General features: G+C 36.2%; 1 protein-coding gene across 10 annotated transcripts in view; it reads right to left on the bottom strand.

The window, feature by feature from the left end:
- Positions 1-23465, bottom strand: part of LOC101735390 (optomotor-blind protein) — a 137914-nt gene that overhangs the window by 81506 nt on the left and 32943 nt on the right. For 6 of the 10 annotated variants that reach the window (XM_021349866.3, XM_012692808.4, XM_038016609.2 and 3 more), the window contains exons 2-4: positions 5025-5138; positions 3522-3635; positions 1211-1364 (exon numbers count right to left, since the gene is read on the bottom strand). In XM_021349866.3, the coding sequence (XP_021205541.1) occupies positions 1211-1364; positions 3522-3635; positions 5025-5138 (382 nt within the window). The remainder of the gene's footprint in view (positions 1-1210; positions 1365-3521; positions 3636-5024; positions 5139-23465) is intronic. The other 4 variants (XM_038016614.2, XM_038016612.2, XM_062673030.1 and 1 more) reach the window with 2 other exon arrangements.

Below are 23465 nucleotides of genomic sequence, written 5' to 3'. Positions count from 1 at the left end.
GGTTTCTCGCCGGTATTCTCAGCGGGTCGCGATTCCGATCCGGTGGTAGATTCAGCGAAGCACTGCTTTTGCTAGGGCAGATGTTAGCAAATTCCGACTGAGCCCCGTGAGCTCACTAGGCACGGTGAAGCCAGAATAGTCCTTTGAGGATACTGACAGTTAGGCAGGCAAAAAAAAATTTAAGTTTCAAAATAAATCCGAATTCGCTTCCATTACAATAGTTTCCGAACACCACGCGCCGGGTACCTACTCAATGTAAATAGCCATAATAACCGTGTCCTACACAAAGAGCCCCCGTGGTCCGACGACAGGAGACCCAAAACTATAGTTTTTAATTATAATATCACCCACGCTATATATATTTTTTTCTTTTTCGTAACAAAAAATACAATGCGCACGGTAAGCTATTGGGCTTTGTAAATTTCGAGGATCGTGTGTGTGTGTTTTTTTTTGAGCTTTTTGTGTGATTAATATTGTATGGGCGATAAATGACGTTCAAAGCGGTGTAGCGTTGATAAAATTTGGTAGTTCTTCTGTTTTTTTTATTACATTAAAACAATATTTTAGTACAATTACACTCCTAATATTGTTTGTTAATGTTTTAGTGTAATCACATCCTAATTTTAATCTAATTAAAACTTAAAATTTGTTAAGCATATTTGTTGTAGTCCCACGTCTAATCAATTTTGGTCTTGTAAATGATAAATTTTCAACCAGCCTGATGTAAAATTAGCTGATTTCGTTGGCGTCAATTTCGTCTTTGCAACTTAAAATAGGCACCGGCTATTTAGCTATCATGGAAGCATGAATTCGGAAGATTGGACTTTAATTACTTTTACTCTGAGTACAATTATTACGTACTAGTATTAACGGCCGTCTGGTGTAGTGGTAAGTGACATGGTCACTACACAAGGGGGTCGCGGGTTCGAATCCCGGCAAGCGAAGATATTTGTATGATAAATATAAATGTCTTTTCCAGGGTAATGGATGTATATTAAATATATGTATGTGTATAATAAAAATCTTACATTTATATCCGTTATCTGGTACCTGTAACACAAGTTCTTTACGAACTTAGCACGGAAGCAGTTAACGTGGCGTGATTGTTAGTAAAGAAAAAGAAAAAAAAATTGAGTGGTTGACAGTGTAAATTGCAGAGTCCTCACCAAATTTTAGCAGCACTCATTAAGTAAAACGAATCAGTACTCACGAAACCGTGCTTGTCGCTTATGTTGTTCGTCAGCTTGAGCTTGTGGAAGGAGACGACCTTCTGCATCCACTGCTCTCCAGTGGACGGCGAGTCGGGATGTATGTACATTCTTTTCGGCATCTCCGGATCCGCTTTGCCGGCGACCATCCACCGACTCCGAGAACAAACGAGACGGTTAGGCTTCATGATGGCGTAAATGAAAAAAAAAAACCAATAGGGTTGTACACAAATATCATTAATTAAATTTTAGAAGCAGTGTTCGAATTAGTAATTTTTTTAAATCAAAATTCTTCGTTTCTCATTGTCATTATAAAATCGTTAAGCGTTCGTCAGAAATAATGACAATAAAAACCCGAGATTAAACTGTAAAAGTACTTTTCATTATTAGAGTATTTTAATTTTTTTTCTCATACATGAGTCGACTATTATCAAAGCCGGCAATCTGACTTTTGGACAATGATTAGTAAATCAGAAAAACGAATTATTGACTTTGTATTCCATTGGCAGTCACAAAACTCTTCGGAACGACATCTTAGATAAATAACAGGTTAACTATTAACCTTTATTTAATGCAGGTTTTGAACCGTATTCTTTGAAGGAGACGATTATATTCAAATCAATCTGTATTGACATATCAATTTTTTTTTTGGTCCAAATGCACAGATTGCCACCTTTGATAATAGACGACTCACATCATTGTCATATTATTATGAGGTGTTGCGATACGAAGAACTTTAAACTAATAACTAATCAGGGAAGTTGATGTTTGCACACGTAAAATGTGCTCCCAAATATAATATTTAATTATAGAAAGAATGGAGTCGCAGACAATGTAGTAGTTGAATTAGTGAAATAATCTCAAACAATCGAAACTTGTAACTAGGTTTGACACATATTTAATTGAGCTGTAAGACCGTATTGCAATTCTAAATGAAGTTTTACAACCATGCAATGTTTATTTTGAGAATGGCCCAGTGACTGCTTCTATAACGCGAATTTTGAAAATATGCTGAGTTACAATGCCTAGTAACAAGTATCGATTGTTTGAGATTATTTCAAGAATTCAACTACTAAATTTGTCTACGGCTCGATTCTTGTTATAATTAAAATATTATATCATATTTGGGAGCTAATTTTACGGTGGCCAACCGATTTGCAGGGAAAGTTAAATTTTTATTTTATTTATGGCTCCCGTCATAATTATCAAAGTATTTTTATATAATGCGAGTTGTCTGAGCTTGTTCATCACAATGACACTGAGTTCGATGGAATATTATGTTTATTTTCTGACGTTTTAACGTAGAATTACACAAACAGATGGACAAACAAAAATGGGGAATTTGTACCAAACTTCATTGATATATTTTTTTACACACTTTATTGTGTACTTATAATAGGATAGTCTATACATGGATAGAAGAACAGAAAATAACTACAAAAACAAAAAGGAATGTCTCGTTAATAGTTGTCTGGAAAAACACTACATTTGTATTTTGTACCTACATGAATTCAACCAAACACCATGCAGATATTAAAGTCTATGTCCAATGAATTATCTTCATTAAAGTTTCGATAAACAAATAAAAAATGTATTTAAAATTGAAATTACTATTCGTTTATACAAAAATCCACCCAAACATGCAAATACTGAAGCCATTTATTTCAACAACAAAACAAACACAGAGAATACTTAAGATGCTAAAAACAAGCGAAAAAGAAAAAAATCCGTACTAAAAGTGTTTTATTGCTCACGATTACAATGTTATTGTGAAACCATTAGTCTTGATAAAATATCGGCTAGCGGAAGAACTCAATAATATTTGGGAAGCACGCAACAAACAATCTTTTTTTGTTAATGAACGATTAGAACGCGCAGTTCCCGATACAAATTGTAACGATGTTAATCGACTCGTAGTACCAGATTCATTTCTCGTTCTCAAATTTAACAAGCGAGGTATGGGGACAAGCTTTATTTATTTTTGTTAAAGCCAAAATAGGTTTATTAAAGCATGTGTGTGCCCTAAGACTGTGGCGGACTTTCAATTCGCGCCAAAAGTTACCGTTGAAGATACAGATTAGAACGATCGTGTATAGTTTGTGGTGCAAGATCCTTATAACGCTTCGTTTTTGATGGCAGCGGATTGAAAGTCTCGTTTAGTGAGTACGCTACAATTACGCATGCTTCTTGCCTTTTCGTCACTTAACGAATTACATTAAAATAAGTTTGTTGAATTATATGAGGGCCGTCAACGCTACTACGTGTTCACGCTTATTTTAATTTAATTCCTTTGCACGCCTCTGTGTTTTATACCTGTTGTGGAATTTGTATCTGCAATCGTCGGCAGCTACGATGTCCATTAGCAAAATGTACTTTGCTTTTTTATCAAGACCAGAAACGCGGACTTTGTAGGCAGGAAACATACGTCTGCAAGCAATACGAGAGAAAAACATGGATTGGGACTTGTTCTTTGCGACAACGATTTGACATCGCGTCGATTGTGAGACGTGCAGCTGAACTAGTTTCGCTTTTACGTATCTCGTGTACGTGGAACCGGCCGCTTTAGCTTGTGATCTTCTGACGGGCTATTAACATTAATCTTATCAGACTGACAGCACTAAACATTTCTAGAATTGTATTCATTTTCATATGTTTATGTTCATCGAATTATTTGCGCGGTTTTCTGTTTTCCAATCAAAGAGAAGTCCAATTGGATTTAATCGAATATTTTCGTTCCGAATGAATTTCCGGCGTGGATAGCCTAAAATGGCGAATGACACGTCGATTCCGTGGTTTTGTGGAGCGCGCGACAACGACAAAAGACGTGATGAAATGTGCTGTTTCACGAAAAGTTGACGCACATCCCGAACATTCTCGGGGAGGACAAAAACGCCAGCGGACAAGCTTGATCGATTTTAGAAAGAGCTGAACCGGCAATTGATTAGTAATTTGTGTACGAATCATTTGTAATAATTAATTACCATATTAAAGGCGATAGTCGTCCGGTGCCTTTGTCGGCGCTTAAGGCTGAGTCACAATCGCATTTTCGACCGGAATGCTCGGCTCGTATTAATTAACGGATATAAAATCGAAGTTTATCGGATGCATCTCGACGTTGCCAAACCCGTGCGTCGGCGGTTTATTATTGATCGTCAATCAATGGACATTAAGCGAGGAGCAATTCTTATCGGCGCTTGTCATCGGGGATCGGATAATGTACGCGATCAAATACGATGTTCAGTGGACGAGCCCCCGGGGGATGGTACAGACGGCTTGATATTTTTGTATATCGAGACACAGATCTTTATTGAGATTCTGACCACAAGTTAAACTTCTAATTTAGGTTAATTTGACAGAACTATGAGCCGCACAAGTATTTCTCACCTCTGCTCTTGCGACGTTTAAGCTTTTTACTTTCCCGCTGCGGCGTTTGAAACAAAGACATTTTAATGACATTACCCATCGGATGTGTGTTGAATCCGTAATCATCTGATGGTTCGTTGGCGGTGGTCACATGTCCAGTGATGTCGTTGCCCTAAATGAATCGAGTTTCATACAAATTGTTGAGACGCAATTAACGCATCGACCGATGACGGGAACTAGTGCATCGCGTGGATAGAATCACAAGCTAAATGAAGATAAGCGTGTAACGAAACACAGTTACGAATCGAATGAGAATCTCCAATCAACGGCGAAATCAAATGACGGACCGACAATCTGGCGCCATACGATGCCAAATTCTCGGTTACAAAATGAGTGAGCGAATATGCGTTGACTCGGGTGAAGTGTTCCGGCGGGCAATGAGTGGATGTCTACCTGTTGTGGAACTTATATCTGTAGTCATCAGCGGCGACGATGTCCAACAGGAGGATGTATTTGGCTTTCGCGTCCAATCCGGAGACGCGGAACTTCATTTGTGGGAACATTTGTCTGCAAATCGGAATCCACATCAAAGTCGATCGTCTCGACGACCTCAGTGCGAATCTAAGGTACACTAGATGAACTTATACAATATTACACACAAAAAAAAAACCTCCAATAGCCAACCCTAACTCATTACTGTGATAGACGTCTAAGTTATTTCACTATTTAATTATACTTGAACATGATAAGATTGAGATCCATAATTTATATTTAAATATATATTTCGTCCACTACATACGGTTCAAAATTATAAACACTAATAATTTAGTGGGTACGGTCGCGTATTAAACAAATTCCTTCATGCGCTTTCGCGATTTCATAAAGCAGCCAGCAATCTTGGCACCGCTATTACGTCTGATAAAGTCAAGTCTGTAGACGGACTCTCGTAACTTCGAGCTTTAATCAGTCGTCAATGTGCCGCGATTCTAATGCTCATTAGCCATTTTATTTATAGCAATTACGTGATGTACACACCGAACGATTTGCCGTACCGGCCGACAACTCTGATGGATGTCGTGTCACGTTAAGATCACGTGGAGAATACGAAATAGTGTATTTTAAAGTAAACTCAATGTTTCTTGTTCTTTGTTGGGTCTAAATATCCTGCTAGGTTAACGGTCGATTCTTAATCTCTTTTGGCCACATCCGGGTTTGTTGGTTTTGCGGCTCAATCGGTTCAAGCGGTTCGTGTTTCTGTATTGGGAACGAATTGATGCCAGCGAATTATTGTACAAAAGTCATGCCCAATTAGGTTTCGCTGTGACGCTATTTTTTTAAGAAAAAAAAAATTATAGTCGCGCTCCGTGTGTTATTCGTTGATCATACTGCGCTGTATGCTTATTTTTATATATTTTTTTAATTTTCTATATTTGACAGTAAAGGCGGATTTAATGCTATAGGCATTCTCTGACTGTCTACCTTAGGGGAGTGCAGAGATGAACCTTGTTAGGTGTAGTGTGATAGTGATATTACTTTAACATACGTATATTTATAGATACAAAAAGTCGTACTTAAGTAAATATATATACATAATAATATACATATAAAAAAAAAACAATTAATTTATGTGCTATTCTAATAAATAGACTATGTAATAGAATGGGATGTTTCATCAAAATCCGTCCAATAATTTTGGAGTGACAGAGTAACAAAGATCTTTATATTTTTTTCCGTTCTGATTTTTGGAACTTTTCGTAATTATTTACCCGTGGGTAGAAGATCAATCTCGGTGTACTATTTTTTTTTTATTGCTTCTGTAGGCAGACGAGCATAATGACCACCTGATGGTGAATGGTTACCGTCTCGTCAGCAATGCCAGGGGTAAACCCAAGCCGCTGCTTACCGCTATCTTTTATTATTTTCCGGGTCCCATGACAAGGAACTAGGATTCCTTGTTCGGAGCCAACGAAGGATGAATAGGTTATAATACTGGTTAATACAAAATCATTTTACGTGTTTTTTTTTTTTTAAGGCAGTACAAACAAAGAGAATGTGATTTATACGAAACGCCTCTCGAAGATTACCCGGTTTTATTGCGACTGGAGCTGCGGTAATCCTGATTTATACAGCTTCAATTCTCGATGCGTTTTTATAACGATTCGTCTCTTGAGTTAAATTTGTTTATTTAACACGATATAATCAATTTTATTTGCAGAACTAAGCGATGGTCATTATCTAGATGTGGTTTATTGCTTCGATCGCTAAATAGGCTATAAAGCACTTTTTTAGATTTATTACCGAAGGAACAATAAAAAGTCCATTGCATTTATAGCTAGATTCTCGAGTTGATCGTCTGATTGTTGGCTTATTTGAGCGAAGAATATCCGATTTATAATTAGAGTAAATTTTAACGTACTGTATTTTAGTTTTGTTCTTTTTTTTTATGATTTAGATGGGTGGACGAGCTCACAGCCCACCTGGTGTTAAGTGGTTACTGGAGCCCATAGACATCTACAACGTAAATGCGCCACCCACCTTGAGATATAAGTTCTAAGATCAATGTAGTTACAACGGCTGCCCCGCATTTCAAACCGAAACGCATTACTGCTTCACGGCAGAAATAGGCAGGGTGGTGTTCATGATATTGTTATTAGTCGGCTGATTTCTAAAACGTTTGACTTTTTGAGTATTATTTTGGAACACAGCTTTTTTTATTGCCTTGTGGTAAGTAGTCACCCTAGCTCATGGGCAGCAGCAATGGTGGGGCCAAATCCAAGTCTGCTACAGAGAAAGCGTTTGAAGGACATATCATAGCACTCGGGGAAATCTAGGATGGGTTCATTCCATTTCATAGCAACGTGGCAAATCATCATCATCATCATAATCGGTTGCTCTTGGCAGAGTAGTCGTGGTCATGTGGAATTCTTGCTTATTAAAGCCTTGGCATATGTTGTCAACAGTGCAATCCAGGATTCTTCGATATTTTAGACACGTATCGCGACGGCCAGCAGGGTCTATCGAGAAACTTGTCGTTCAGGGTAGGGTCAATGGTAAGAGATCTCGTGGACGAATCCCCATGCGCTGGAATGATCAGGTGAAAGACCTTACTGAACGAATGTGTGCGCCGGGCCTCGGTTCGCAAACTGTGGAAAACGTGGCAAATAGGATCTCTGAAAACGTAGCGGTTCCAAATAGTATGAACGAACTCTGCTAATATGGCGGGAGGTAAAAAGAGATAAAGATTTTCTGATCAATTCTTCAGAGCATTTTACATAGAAAATACGGTACAAAAAACACAGAGAATCAAAGTCCCTCTTCATCAGCAGCCCCAGAGACTCCAAACGGCGAGATCGGTGAAAATTTATTTATTGACAGTCCGAAGGGCCCTCTTCTGTAATGTAAGTACCTGGCTGGTATATAGGGGCACAGGTCCAGATATGGGGGTATGACTCATTAGGGCTTTTGTATTGTAAAGAAAAGTAAATCTCTTGTATTTTACCAACACGATTACTAGTTTACGTTACACTGTTTTGAGCATTTGTTTCATATTTATTTTATTTACTTATTTATTTATTTATTTATTAAGTTGCACCAACAAAGTGATCATCGATACAAAACATTGAGCAATTAACAAAAGTTCATGGCAGATGTCACCTCAATTATAGGTACAATCGACAGTGCATTAACAACCACAAAAAAATATATATTGTAGAACTAAGATTTGTTTTCATTTGATTAATCAATCGCTTAAGATTAAGTTATATTTAATTGGGAAATGATCCGCGACAGATTTTTCCTGTAAGTTGTGAGACAATTAGAAAAAATATCTATTTCACTTAAAATTAGTTCAGCGCAATCGGAATACTCCGAAGGAACATTGACGGAGACCGCGCTACCGTGGACATTATTGTAGTCCCAAATATCGTCCGGTGATTCAGCGAAGCAACGCTCTTGCTAGGGCTAGTGTTAGCAAGTCCTCCCAGGCTGAGCCCTGAGAGCTCATCTACCAAACCGGTCGTAACTGGTATAACCTCTTACCGGCGATTGGTGTAGCGAAAAAAATATCGTTTGTTTCATGATCAAATCAGTATTAAAATTAATTCCAAGATATATCTCATTTTTGTGTCTGGAAACTTAAGATCGACACTCGGTAGCCGCAGTCAGTAGACGTAACGAAATACAACACCAATGTTATTATTATTACCGCAGCTACAGTTTAATTGTGTTTTGTTATTACCATAACGACTATTAAGTAGATTCACACGCGTGGATTACGGTTTTTCACCATGTTGTTAAATTAAGAAATCGTGTTTATTTTCGCATTTAAACTACACATGTACATATACTAGCTGTTTATCGCGACTTCGCTCGCGTGGTCAACGAAAAATATCATGGGGGAAATATTTTTTCCCTCTTAAGCTCACTTTAAATATTGAAGAAAAGTTGAGAGCCGCTAGTCTAGAGCTTACAACCAGCGGTTCTCAACTTTTCTTAATCAACGACGCAGCAAGTAACATTTTTACAAATTCACGGCACCCGTACATATAAAATATTTGAAGTGGCGGTAGGAGTAGGTACATTAATTCAATTATACATTGTTTATCTATTAGTTGAACAGCTGATGGTGACAGGAAAGGTAGATGGCAAACGTCCCAGAGGACGCAGTCCTACGAGATGGTCGGACCAAATACGATCTTCTCTGGACATCAACTTCCACAATGCCTTCCACAAAGCTAAGGATCGTAGAAGATGGAGGGAAATCGTACGGAAGAAACTGATGCAGCGGGAGAGTCACGACCCTCAGTAATGAGGAAAACGACGCGAGGAGGAGGAGATCTATTAGTTAACATTTTAGTAAATATCGTGACACGCTTGTCAGAAACTTACGGCACGTAAGAGAACCTTGGTTCTGGACGTTAAGGGCATGTCATGGCATTATAATCATCTATGATTTCAACTTAAAGAATTAAACATTTCAAATTCTTCTAATGTACATATAATCTATGTACACATAATTCTTAAGAAAACGTTTTTTTTTAAGTATCTCTGAAGTTTTGAAGCTTGAAATTCGAGACTGGAAACTAAAAAAAAAAAACTACAGATTTTTAGACGCACAGCGAATTTCAAGATCCTGCATAATGGTAAAGAATGTGCAAAGAAATGAAAAATAAATTGCTTGGTAGACATTTAACCACTTTAACGTCATTGTCAGCGAAACCATTTAATGCTTTTGTTTTTACTATCAATTATATTTGAACTTTAACTAAAAATGCCCACCTCAAAAAGTGACGTGTCAAAAAATGTCACCTTTTAAAAAGCCATTAATTAACCGACGCGTTTTCAATTAACTTTTCGTATCGTTAATTGGGGTGGGGGGTGCCGTGGAAATTCTGTTTAATGTTCACCACTCACCAAGGAGAAACGGCACTGACACTCACAGTAAGCAATGTTATTATCATCATTTCAGAATCAAACTACTCTTTAGTTTCTAGAAGAATCCAATTGAAGGTGTGTGTCCAATATTAGCGTGATATTTTGTTCAATAAACTCTTGAATTGCATAAACTCAACAAAACCTAACAAATAATTTGATACTTAACGATTACCAAAGGAATGGTTTAAGACGATCGTTCAATCTACTTTTGAATGTTATCTAAATGTAAAATCTGGAGGTACGCTTAAAAAAAGGTTAATACGTGCGCTACGAATTTGCTCAATGGTTGTAAAAGCTAAAAGGCTTGACGCGGGAGTCCGGGGCGAGGGGGGACCGCATCTGCTCACACCCTGACGCATTCTTGCGGCTTCGAGTGGCGATGAGTTGCACTGAGCAATGTTAAATCATGATCACCTATAAAACATACTATGCAGGTTTGTTAGTTTCCAACTATCTATCACGTATGAAAATATTTGGGTTTTTAATCATTCAATTCGTCAATATGGTAATTGCAAGTAGAAAATCAAAAAGAGTAAGCATTTTGAGGTTATCTGTGTTCATGGCGCTAAAACGTCATTGACACGTCGAAAAGTATTTTTAAATTACGAGTATAAATAATAGTTCATCGGTTTTCACGTCTCGTAAACATAATTAAAACTATTTTTTTTTCAACTGTCATTATATTATTTCAGACTTTTCGAATACTTTTCAGTTTTCGTCGTCACGATCGGCTGTGTTGATGACAGAAAAAAACCGTGTTTTAATCATTACAATTGTTTTCCTGACGATTGATTCATAATTGTGTCACAACATAATACCGGCTAATGAATTTCGGATAATTTCATTTAATCATTGATTTAATTTTAATCATTGATTGATGAACTATTATACAACCGACCCCGACTGTCTCAGCTTGCCTTTCACGCACATTATACGACACCGCACGCTGCACGTGTGTACTTGCATTATCTATGCACAAATCAATACCTATACGGAGTGCGTGTTTTACAATTACCAAGTTTCGCTCAGAGGACTTCGGTATATTGCTTTCCGGTATAATGCTGGTATAATTTTTTCGGTATAATTTACTGGTGGTAGGACCTCTTGTTGTGAGTCCGCACGGGTAGGTACCACCACCCTGCCTATTTATACGGTGAAGCAGTAATGCGTTTCGGATTGATTCTACTGTTAAAACTGATACCTTAGAACTCATGTCTTGAGATGGTTGGCCGAATTTACATTGCAGATGTCTATGGGCTCCAGTAACCACTAAACACTAGGTGGGCTGTGAGCTAGTCCACCTATCTAAACAAAAAAAAAAAATGCATTCCTGTATATTGCATTCAGTACAGCCGGCACAGAATCTACACTCGGTATTTTTAAGTATGATTGCGTTTCAGATTATCTATTAGATACTTACTTTGAATGTTGTTGGAACGTAGTATCAGCTCGTTAAATATTTATTTAAGAAAACGTTATATTACATATCGACGCTTGAAAGGCAAACGTGACTAAGCGACAATGCGTGAACTTTACAGTAGACTAATTTCAAGTTGAAATACCTGAAAAAAAAATTATCTTATCGAATTCAGCTGTAGTAGAGTCTAGCTAGTAGCTGTAGGATTGAAATGATTTTAGAAGACCTAGAAATGTATTTTTTTTGCACATCGAAAATGGTTATTGCCTATCATTTATGTACAAAGCAGTTATCGTCGCTTAGTCACTTTTGCCTTTTAAGCGTCGATATGCATTCTAAACGATAAATTAATATTTTTATTAACAATTTTTAATAGCTCTTTAAGATCTTCGAACGTTTTGAAAAGACTTCAGCGACTAAAAACAGAACAACCACATTATTATGCTGTTGATGTCTAAGAGAGTCCTATTACTGTGATTTATTAGATATAGCGCGACTAGAATATTCAGTAGTACATCGCCATGTGGCATTATGCTGACGCTTTGGCTCCTAAGGTGACATGAATCGGATAACCTTTGCCAAATGCCAAATACGAACAGAATGAATTCTTTTTTAAACATATGCATATTTACTTTCCATTTCTTAGTCGAAATAAAAAATAAATAGCAATCTCCTAATTTTCAACTACATAGTCACAGACTATACAGATTATGAAACTTTTAATTGATTAAAAAAACAAAAAAAAATCTGAGCCTATTTTCATTTTAATGTTGAATCTAAGAAAAACAAACAATTCTTCACTAGCAAGTAGAATATGCGACTTTATCTTCTTTTTCCCCAACCTATTGGCTGGTAGTCCAAGGGGCTATTACAGCTACGCCCGGGTAGGTAAGCACACGGGCCCAACCTAAGCGAATTCGCTAAGACAAGCCCTAGCAAGGGCAGTGCTTCACAGAATTTACCACCGGATCGGAATCACGACTCACTGAGAAAATCCGACATTGAAACTCAGTGGGCCCATTTTATCTCTAAAGATGTTGCGTTCCAAATATTCAAATTTGAAAATAAAAGACGCAAAATAATGATGATTTATTTGAATTATGTAAATACATAATATTATTATTATATTTTTTTTGTATTGTGTTTCTCGAAATACTTAAGATATTTCGGTATAATGAAGATCACGGGCCTAAGCCAAGTGAGCTTCATTTTCTACTTGCAGAATATTTAGGTCTTCCTGCAAGAATTGACGGACTATACGGCATGTGTTTAATATTGCGGCTTTTTGCATGGTCATGTACGTGTTCTCTGCTATGTCTAATATTTTTAAAGATTGGAGTAGGTGTTTAGGTATAACGCCTGTACTGGATAGCACCAGTGGTACAATGTTATTATTATTATTATTTATTAATATTTATTTAAAATCTTATTAATTACATAATATTTTTTAAAAAAGATATTAAAAATACAATTTTTAAAAAACACTATATAAAAATAGATTGCCGCTGATGGCGGTGTCTACGATTATTATTATTAATAGTAATAATATTTTTTATATGCTATGTAATAGTCTAGACCCGCTAGAAGTCATTGTCATGCTTTTGTAGCGCATCAGGGATGTTTGCAGACGCGCACATAGATTGTTTTTACGCTACCATGCGTAAGAGGTGTGCATCTCTGGTAAACAGAGTGAGGGCCAGCTCCAACAGTATCCTGAGCATGATCGCAAGCAGGCTGGACTGTATATACATGGGTCGCTGTGGTGCCATCTCCCATGGGATGTTACCACATGTGATGTAAATATAACTACTAACATAGGTCTAAGTCTTATTAACAATTTATATGAGTCATGGATACTTGAAATAAAAACATTATTATTATTATTATAACACCAAGTAAGCCTCGTCTGAGCCTCAACTGTGTTTTGATCGTAATAGAACGTAAGAGTCTACGTGAGCACACGATTTTATTACAATGTCCGACCATTATTATAATATTTCTGACGCATCAAACACTTCGAAATCACCAAAATATTACAATTGTATTTGTTTTTTTGTTTTCAACTAATTTATGTTCATAATTTTCGAGTCGAATAATATATAAATAAATCACTATTACGCGTACAAACAAAGCTCCAGAACAACGGTAGGTATTGCAATTAAAATAATTAAAATATTATCGTTACACCGTAAGCTCGGAAATTAAAATGCCACACTAAAAAAATGTATGGAGCGTGTTAGTTACAACGGTGTAAGCGTGGGTTCGAAGTGTGACTTTAGAATTTATAGAGGTGACAAAATATTGTAGAAAGACAATAAAAATCTTCAATGGAACGTTCTAGAGCATTAAATTAGAATCTTTTTGCTAAAAAATACCTTTCCATAGTAAACGTTTACTAAAAGCAAAATTATTGTGAAGTTGCCATAATTGATCTTCAAGAATGACTGAATATTTTTCGCGGGTTCTTTTTTTTTAAATATGGTCACAACAATCGAGACAAATATGAGGCGGTCAGCGCAAAAGTGACTTAGCCCACAATTTTTCATATTCGGATTTATAAATTGCAATTAATTCAAAACATAAGAAGTTTTAATGCAAAACTGGCCTATCCCTAGTTTCACACATAGATAACAGATGCCTTTGTAAATATTATTTTTGCGGGTATTGTTTTTTCAGAAATCTCATGATCTCCATTTTAACTAAGGTAAGCTTAGGCCACCTTTGCGCTGACGGCCTCATATATTGATGAATTTCCTAGTATAAATTATTTTGGCGACATCTTTATTTGGCAGTGCTCAAAGAAAAACCAATCGAAATAATCATCGGACTCTTTCTAGTTTTAACCTACATTCACGACACATCATGTGGGGTAGATCCTACGCCGTATAACGTACAGTCCCGATCGGCTATAAAGATAAACCGAATTCCGCTACCGAACACCATCTAGCTAATTAATAAAAATAAAAAAAAATATAATTAAAGAATTTGAATAAAACCTCGCTTTCGAACGATTCCGTTGAATTGTATCAAGACACCTTTTGTGGTTTAATGCTATTTTATTGCGTTAATAACGATTCCAGTCACTTTGTTTCCGTGAAACGGGACTCGATTTTGTTTAGTACTTTGACATTCTTGGGCTTGCGACAAGGAAAACAATATTCATTATTTCACCGTGTGGTTTTTATAAGAACCAACCAAAATCTATTCGATAATTCATATGAAAAAAAAAAAACTAAACACATTCTCAAGTAAATCTTACAATAACATGTAAGTTGATTTCGATCGATCGATTCGAAAAATAATAAAAAAATCTTGAAGCTTCACATAAAATGGCTGTGATACCTTCAGGTAATGCGAATCATAATAATATCAAAATCCATATTATTCCCATAATAAAATTTTAAATAGTGATTACTGTATATGTAGTAATCACGTATATAACTATATAGTAAGTAGTTAGTAGACGATATTGTCTACAGAAGAAAGAAAAAAAACTCCAAACGTGACGGTTCTGTTTACCGCCTAATGTGATTTAAGACAAACGTCGGCACATTAAAGTGAATGTAAAAAATACAATAAATAACGATTAAGAAAAACCGATGTCATCTCGCGTCCCTTATCGTGCCGACGGTAGCTCAGAGTCGCACAGAAATACCGTGGAGACGACGGCCCATAAAACTTTTGGTGCAATCGATTTTGACCGCTTTGACGGAGTTTCATGGTATGGTATATGTTCAATCAAAATATGAACATTAGAATGATATTGTAATATTGTAATGGTAACACCTAAGTTCTAAGTTGCTAATTTTAAGTTTGGCGCTTGGCAACACTCTCTTCCGTTCCTGCCTTTTAGCTCCGTTGTAATTTAAATTAATAAAAGTAAGAATAAACACAAATATTCAATATACGAGCCTGTATTTTATTTATACAGTATAAGTTCCAAGTTCCACTGGCTGAGTAAGGTCTTGTCTAATTTTTTGGTACCTCAATTCATCAAAACATACGAGTCGAAAACCTGTTATTGTTTCATACATATGCGGCTAAAATAATCATATTATTATTTTGAGCTGTTACGTTGTTTTTTCAGACGACACATTCGTGAAACTATATGAAAAATTATTAAGAAATCGGCAATTGTTAATCCTTTCATTATACATTCCAATTTTATATACCTTTCAATTATTAACTAATTATTTATAAGTTTAAAACTCTTGTAATGATTTCGTTTCTAATTTGTTTAGTTATATAGATTATATTTTCTAATAGTAGTAAAAAAAAATCATTTTTCGACGTTTTAATGTTGTCAGACCTTACGTTTTGTATCAAATTATAGTTGAAAGCGACTCTATGGATGTTTCTGTTAGGATTGGATGGCCGCAACGTGACGTAACGGCGCTCTCACCGGCGCCACCTCGCGGGGTGGGCTTCTTACTATCCCACTATTATCTACACTATGCTAGTTAGGGCTGGCATTTAATTTAATTTATTTTATTTTGGGCACACCCTCATACTGTCAGATAAAATACGTGATGCAATACGACTTAGCACTAAGAAGTCAATGTTTTGAGGAGAAATGTATTTTTAGGATAAGATGTAGGTTGTACAGGTAACATGTGATTAATACGGACAGCACTTGGGTAGTAACGCATTGGAGTGTCTCATTAACATCAGTATTCATTCATGAAGCAGCTACTCTTGAGTTGTTAGGTCTCCCTTGGAGGCGCTCGGGTAGCTGTTAGCAAATCCCACCCCTCCTGGCTGAGCCTTTGCTCGATCACCCGCTCTGGTAAAACTGTAAAGGCCAACAGTAATCACTCAAACATAAAAACAACATAAGTGACGTTTTAATTTAATAATAACGAGCGGTAAGTCACACACGGCTATAGCATATGATCTGGCGACAAACTAGGATTCTCTGTACTATGGCAACTGATTGATATGCAAACCTATGTAACTTTTAAATAAAAACAAAACAACAGAGAGCCAACTAACCTGTTCATCACACGAATGTTTGCTTTATTTGGGAATTGAAATTACGACACTCGGCCCAATTGTCAGTTAACTACTACGCCACCGAGTCAGTCACTACATATTTTAATTTACTTGCTGACAGGCTGACTTTGGTTTTGCTACTTCACTTAAGCTAACTAATGATTCAAGACTCGATCTAACCAATTAAATAATTATATAATGCAGTTTACGAGACGTTTACTTAAATACGCAGGTTTGGTCTAGACTGATTCGTGGCTATGTAAACCGTGCTTTTCAGATTCACAAATTTTAATATGATATTATCAAAACGATGTGTATTTATGTTTGGTAGGGTCAATAATTATTGTATTTGGTGTAGACAAAGGATATTGTTTTCGGTTAGAAGATGTTTGATCGTTTTTGTTGTTTGTTTTGTCATCATCATCACTCTCCTGCCCTTCTCCCAGTCACTTAGGCTCGACGTATTTTTTCCTTCTATACTCCTCTATCGTATACCATTTCTTTGCTTGCTCTCCTCTTACACATATCGTCTTTCACGCAAACCATCCATTTTTTCTTAGGTCTACCTCTTCCTCTAAAGCCTTTTTACATGCATAGTTAAAAGTCTCTTTACAACCTCATTGTCATTTCGTCTCATCACATGTCCATACTATCTCAAACGCACACTTCGCATGCGCATTGTTTGTTTTATATTATAATAATATGTATAATACCTTAGGTTGTGAGCCCTGGGCGTTGCGATCATATCGTTCTGACTAGATCGCAAGCGACGCTTTGGACATCAGAGAATAGTATTTACAAAACGTTACATGTACCTCGTTTGTTCTTATTGTTCGTGATTGTATTTGATGAGAAAAAAGTGCATGAAAATGCAATGTTACTACAATATTAATTACTAACAAGTTCTTGTTTGGTGTATCATCTGCCTTTGTACTTGATATCTTTTATTTCACTAGTCATTGTGAGTTCCTTATTTTTCGATAATTTTTTAATATTCCGGTACCCAATTTTACGATAAGCATTTTTTTGAGAAGAATTTATATTGTTCATAACGATCACGTATAAGGCACATGCCAATAACTGCCAACGGATTTTTATGTATTTGAAGTCGTCGTAGTTTAAAACATAAGACACGCGGTGTACTCATTCCGAGTGATGTGACTTACTGGGATTGAAATCTCGAAGATGTTTTTCTATTTTTTTAATGAAATATGTACCTAAGCATTTGCCTACCATTTGCTCACAGACACTTTGGTGATGGACTAGGATTGTGTACTAAAATCGAACCCGCTAAGTTGATAAATTTGAGTCATTAGTAGTAAGGCGTGTTATCGCAACGTATTGGTAGGTACCACCATATTTCTACTATAAGCAATAAACTTAAGACGCATTGGGCCGCTAATACATCTAAATAATTAATCTTGAGAGCTTACTATAGATGCATAGCCTTTATTTCAATCGTTTACTAAATAATAAAAAAGTAGTCAATTCAGCTATTGCTTTTAGAACAATCTCGGAAGGAAAAAAACGAAACAGAGAATTCAAGAAACCTTCAACAAAGTTATGAGCAGACGTTTTAATGAGGAGCTAACAATTAATTTTCTCGATTCTCAGGCCGTGAACGAACAAAAAATCGTCCAGTTCACCTGCCGAACTGTTTTTGTGTTCAGTGAAACAAACTTTGACGATGTGTTGATTATCGCATGGGCTTGTTTATGTAATTCGACAGTACATCTAATTCTAGCAATCAATTTTATAGGTTTAAAGTTTAAAGATTATTATTTTAATTAGCATTTCAACAAATCTGAATTTGGCCGGAAGTATTCTTTGGGTCCCGTCGATTGCCTAAAATTGTGGACAGAATATGGCTGTGGTATCGTCATTTATATAGGAAAGGGATATTCAACCCTCGGGATCATCAGTCATTTCACATATTAGAACTGTCAAAAAAACGTCTCTCAACTCGACTTCGGGCGTTGAAGTGTCAGAGAACCCGATTAGAATTGTCAGACGACAAAACGTCGCCATCGCGATGTCGCTGTCATGTCTCACAAGGTTTTACAGTTTACGATGTCATCGATAACGGATGACTAATTATTCAGATCTCATTCGCCGAGTGAGGAATTCTGGTGTTTTATTATTTAACATCCGACTTTCGTACCGAACTTCGCCAGCGGGTCTCTCAAAAAACAAACCTCGACAAAATGCTGTTGCCGTCAAGTCAATTTGATTTCCATTGTTCATTAAGTCTTAGTAAAACTTTAAATGTTTATAACAACTAGTGGTCCCGCAGTAGTCGAAATTCGACTATAATTAATTGAAATTATAAGTTTCAACATTATTATGGTCCTATTGTTACAGATTTCGCCAAGACTACACTATAGACAAATACTCGTAATATTAAAGATAAACAATACTAACCTATTTTCAATTTGACTACAGATTTTAAGCAATAACAAAAGTTTGACAATACTTCAGTGCAATAAACAAAGAGTATATGTGTGTGTATGTCAAATACATGGTAGTGTGTGTAATGTTTTCTTTATTGATCTAATATATCTTTTATGCATAATTTAAAAAAATATTAGTATTGTGCACTTCTTCTCTATATTCTCTATAAGTGTGGAAAACATACTCCTCCGTCCGCACAATTTTCGTAAAAAGGGATACAAAGTTTTTGCTTCACGTATTAATATATAGATATTAATTCTCATTTATCTCTTGTTTATATTTATTTTCGGCTGATACATTTCATCCGACTCAAGAAATGAGACTTGTGAAATATACAAAAAAATTAAAAATGAAACAAATTCGCATTGAAAAATTTTCAAATATTTATGCAAGTCACTTGTTTTTTCTTAATAAATTATACTTGAATAAAAACGGAATAATAATGTCATTCCGTTGAACCCCAACATCAAATAAAGATGTTGTTTGAATACAAATTCAGATAAATTCGCAGTTAAATTTATTACAACATAAACTTAAAATAAATCTTTTTTTTAATAAATTCTATATAGGTATTATTTTCATACTAATTTGTAACCAAGAAATCGTTCAACAATACCACTAATTCCATACGCAATTACCATATTTAAAACTCAGCAAACCACTATTTAGTTTAAGTATCTGTGTTGGAAAGTCCAATCGATCATACATATGATCACACACGTACCTCACATCAGCTTACAAAGTGAAGGGTGAATTTCTAAGAGTAATTTCGTCAATCGCCCCAATTAGGTAACGACAATTAATTACAAGACGAAAGTAAACATTTAAGGTAACGCGGCGATACGCATTCGGCTAAAGAACGCTCCATATACGTGACAAGACTACCCCGTTAGGAACATGTGAGTGAGAATTTTAATACTACGTGACGGAATTGAGAATGGTCGTGCGGACATACACATTTTATAGAGTTGGGTGTTTTTTTGCGATTTGCCTTTTACTACGCCACAAATTATGTTAATTTAGGAGGAGGATAAAAAAAAGAAGGGATTAACTGATGTTCTTAAAGTTGGAACGCACTATAGTTGAGCTGGCTACGCTCAGAATTAGCAATAAGATATTGAGGTCCAATATCCGGTTCAAGCAAAAACGGCTTCAACCGTGAACCAATTTTAACAGGTTATTATTAAAATGAAACTTTATTCGCTCAGTCCGATGAATATTATGTTATGGTGTCAGACAAAAGTTGTTAAAGTAATTAACAATTAAAATTAAAAATTATAATTTTTATAAGAGTTTCCCCTCGCATGTTTTCTCGCTTATCAAGTAACAAGTCTAATGATAAATTCTGAACAAATTAACATTAACAAAGACGTTTTATATTCAACGTTAGTGAATTTTATTTACGTAATTATCAAACTGGCGCGCACACACACGGCAGGCAGTTCTGTTTTGTACGCGAGTTGTAAAATTAAGTCGAAAAGTTTATCGACCGAATCGGGACAAACTCCTCGAACGTAATAAAGTTAAAAACGTTGATGCTATTGTAGTTTTAGCGAAACATAGAAACAGAATATGCGGGGTCGCGAGCCAAAAATAATAAAAAGAAAATGGCGGCGTGTGTTCGGTACGAAGAAATGTCGGGAATGCATCCACGTGGAGAGGCTCCGACGGAGACAGGCCCGAATGTAAAGGCTGCCTTCCTTCTGCTTTATTTTGAATGTCTCCCATTTGTTATACATAATACATGTTGGGCCCGTATCACGCGGCATCGCGTCTGTCAGGGAATTTCGGGACGGCGCCACCGTTGGCCATCTCGACGAATACAGGCTGATACGATTTAGTGAACATAGAGTGTTGCTCCACTTTGCTTGTACTATAAAAGTTTTTTGAACTAATTTAATATATTATAGTAAGTATTTACCTATACGATAAAAACAGGTAACGGTTTAAATGTTCTTTTATTGTGTTATATTCGGTTTTTGCGAGACGTAAACACAATTAAAATTACTTTTACGGGTTTATCCACATTTTTTTTTAATAGTCCTTATATTATTTCTGTCGTTTCGAATACTTTATAATGTTTTTCTTCACGGACGATCGTGCTCGTCTTTAAAAGTATAATAGTTTTGATTGGTTTATTTTATTTTATTACAATTTCCGACATCTTGAATGTTCCAAGCTTATGACGTGGTTTTTTTAAGGGATTTTATGACCTGGTTACCAAGACCTTTGACAAGTCATGTCTTATTTTAATTTATATAATCTTATTTTTATGAAAAATGATAATATGGAGTGAAATGAAATGAGATGAAATGAAGATGATTAATTTGAGACATTTATCAACTGGGATGAAATTAAATGAAATGAGATTAGATGATATGGGATCGTGGTCACAGCGTATAAAATTAGTACCCACATTTTTGTTTTATTTTCTTTTATTTTAAGACGGGCTCGCATCCATTGTTTGTTTTTTGGATTTTGTTTGGATATTAATTTAAATAAATTAATGTCCAAACTTTTTTTATTACCTATAATCAAAGGTAAGGATTCTCAGATGTACTTATTAAGGTAACTCAATCTCTAAATATCGGATAGCTGAAAGTTGACGTTGCCAGTAGAATTTCATAACCCACTGTTTCTGGCCGAATCTTCTCGTGGTTCCGATCCGGTGTTAAATTCTGCAAAGCATTGGTCTTGGTAAAGCTAGTGTTAGCAAATTCTCTCAGGTTGAGCCCGTGAACTCAGCTACTTGTCCGCGCGTAGTTGGAATAGGTCCTTAGGCTACCTATGGACGGGTAAGATAAAAGTAGAATTTCGTCTCATGAACTTATACAGTTAACATTGTATTTATATAGTCTATTGATGAAATCGCGTATAGTCCGTTATCACTTTTTGAATTACCCATGTATTTTATATCATTTTATTTTTATTATTGATTAGCATTTGGCCGCGACTTCGTCCGCGTGGAACAGTTTACAAATAATGCTTTATTTTAGAACCAATTTGGTTAGCATAAAAACTTTATAGTGAGCCAACCTTAACATATAGGCATATGCTGTCGCAGACTTTATTTTGGATCTTTTTAGATCTTTTAAAGGGGAACAATTCTGTCATACATTATTTTAACGAAACTTTAACCGTTTCTGCAGCGCACGCGGCAGAAGCTCTCAAAAGGGAAAAAAACTACGATTTTGAGACATTCTTTATTGGGCTCCGCTTGTATTGGTCTTGGCGCAATGTTATATAGCCTATAGCCTTCCTCGATAAATGGGCTATCTAACACTGAAAGAATTTTTCATATCGGATTTCAGTAGTTCCTGAGATTAGCGCGCTCAACTCAACAAACAAACTCTTCAGCTTTATAATATTAGTATAGATTTAATTTATTTTAATTAGATATGTAGTTGTCATTTTTTTAAAACAAATAAGAAGGACGTACAAAACTATTGCTTCTTCAAGATTTTAACGTTTTTGTACGCTACTCATTTTCCGAACTCATAATATATTTAAGCGATCGAACGACATTACTGGTACCGAATGCAAAACAGAACGTGATTACCTCGAAGCGTCCAACAACAAAAAAAACGTTTGACAATTAAATCAGTCTATTTAGCAGAAGTCCTTGGGTCCATCGCAGCCGAATTCGTCTAGTTTGGTCTCGAAAAACCGCCGGTTCGGTTTCTAGTAAACTGTAACGAACCATTCCACGTATAGCGTCGAGATGGGGAACTCGGTACTGGTGCCGTGAATACAAAACGATCAGGTAGCGTGTGAGAAAAACACGAAAAAACGTTATAAGGTATTCGAGGCACGAACGTTTGCACCAAGGCAAGATTGGGGAAATTAGCTTAAGATCACTACTACTTTGATATAATCTCGGCTGCTGTGTTAATGATCGCGAAGCTTATAGTTGTATCCTCATTAGAGTTCTTTAATTCGTTTTGTCATGGTTTATTAATTCGGTTAGCCTTTTGATGCCAAATGCTGTCTTGATGCACGAGTTCAAAGTCTTAATTGCATTGGAATAAAAACGGTACCCTAAGCCGCTGTTTTAAGGAATGGATCGAAAGGAAAATCGGTTGTCTGTAAAGTCGGCTTACTGACGATAGTTGAACGTGACAACGTCATAAGTAGATATTTTGTATGGACAATTGACACCACATTCACTTTTCACTGAACTTCATACTTGACGAAAACATGTAAATGTATTATTGTATAACAACTGTCCACGCGGACGAATCGCTCACTCAAGTAGGAGAGAGACAGATGTCGAACGCTGCCGAACGCGGAGGCCGATTATGCCTCTTTGTCGCTCGTCGCTCGCTCTCGCTTGCACTTCAAGCCTTAAATGGAACGCCTCAATGAGTCATGTTTTTTCGTGCGTGCAGCCGGCTCCATCGAATTATAAGACGTTGTCACGTCAAAAATCAGCTCGTGCTAGCTAAGAATACTGTTTAACTTCAGCAATTTTGCAAAATGTCGTCAGGCTTGGATTGTATTCACGAAAACCTAGGATCGAGTAATATGATCGATATAGGCACGAATCGAGAATACGACATGCCCCTTCTATTACCAAGTGAAGCAGTAATGCGTTTCGGTTT

Source organism: Bombyx mori, chromosome 16 (genome assembly GCF_030269925.1).
Source record: "Bombyx mori chromosome 16, ASM3026992v2".
NCBI lineage: Eukaryota > Metazoa > Arthropoda > Insecta > Lepidoptera > Bombycidae > Bombyx > Bombyx mori.
Note: the sequence above shows the minus strand (reverse complement) of the source record. Positions and strands in the feature narration are given on the sequence as shown.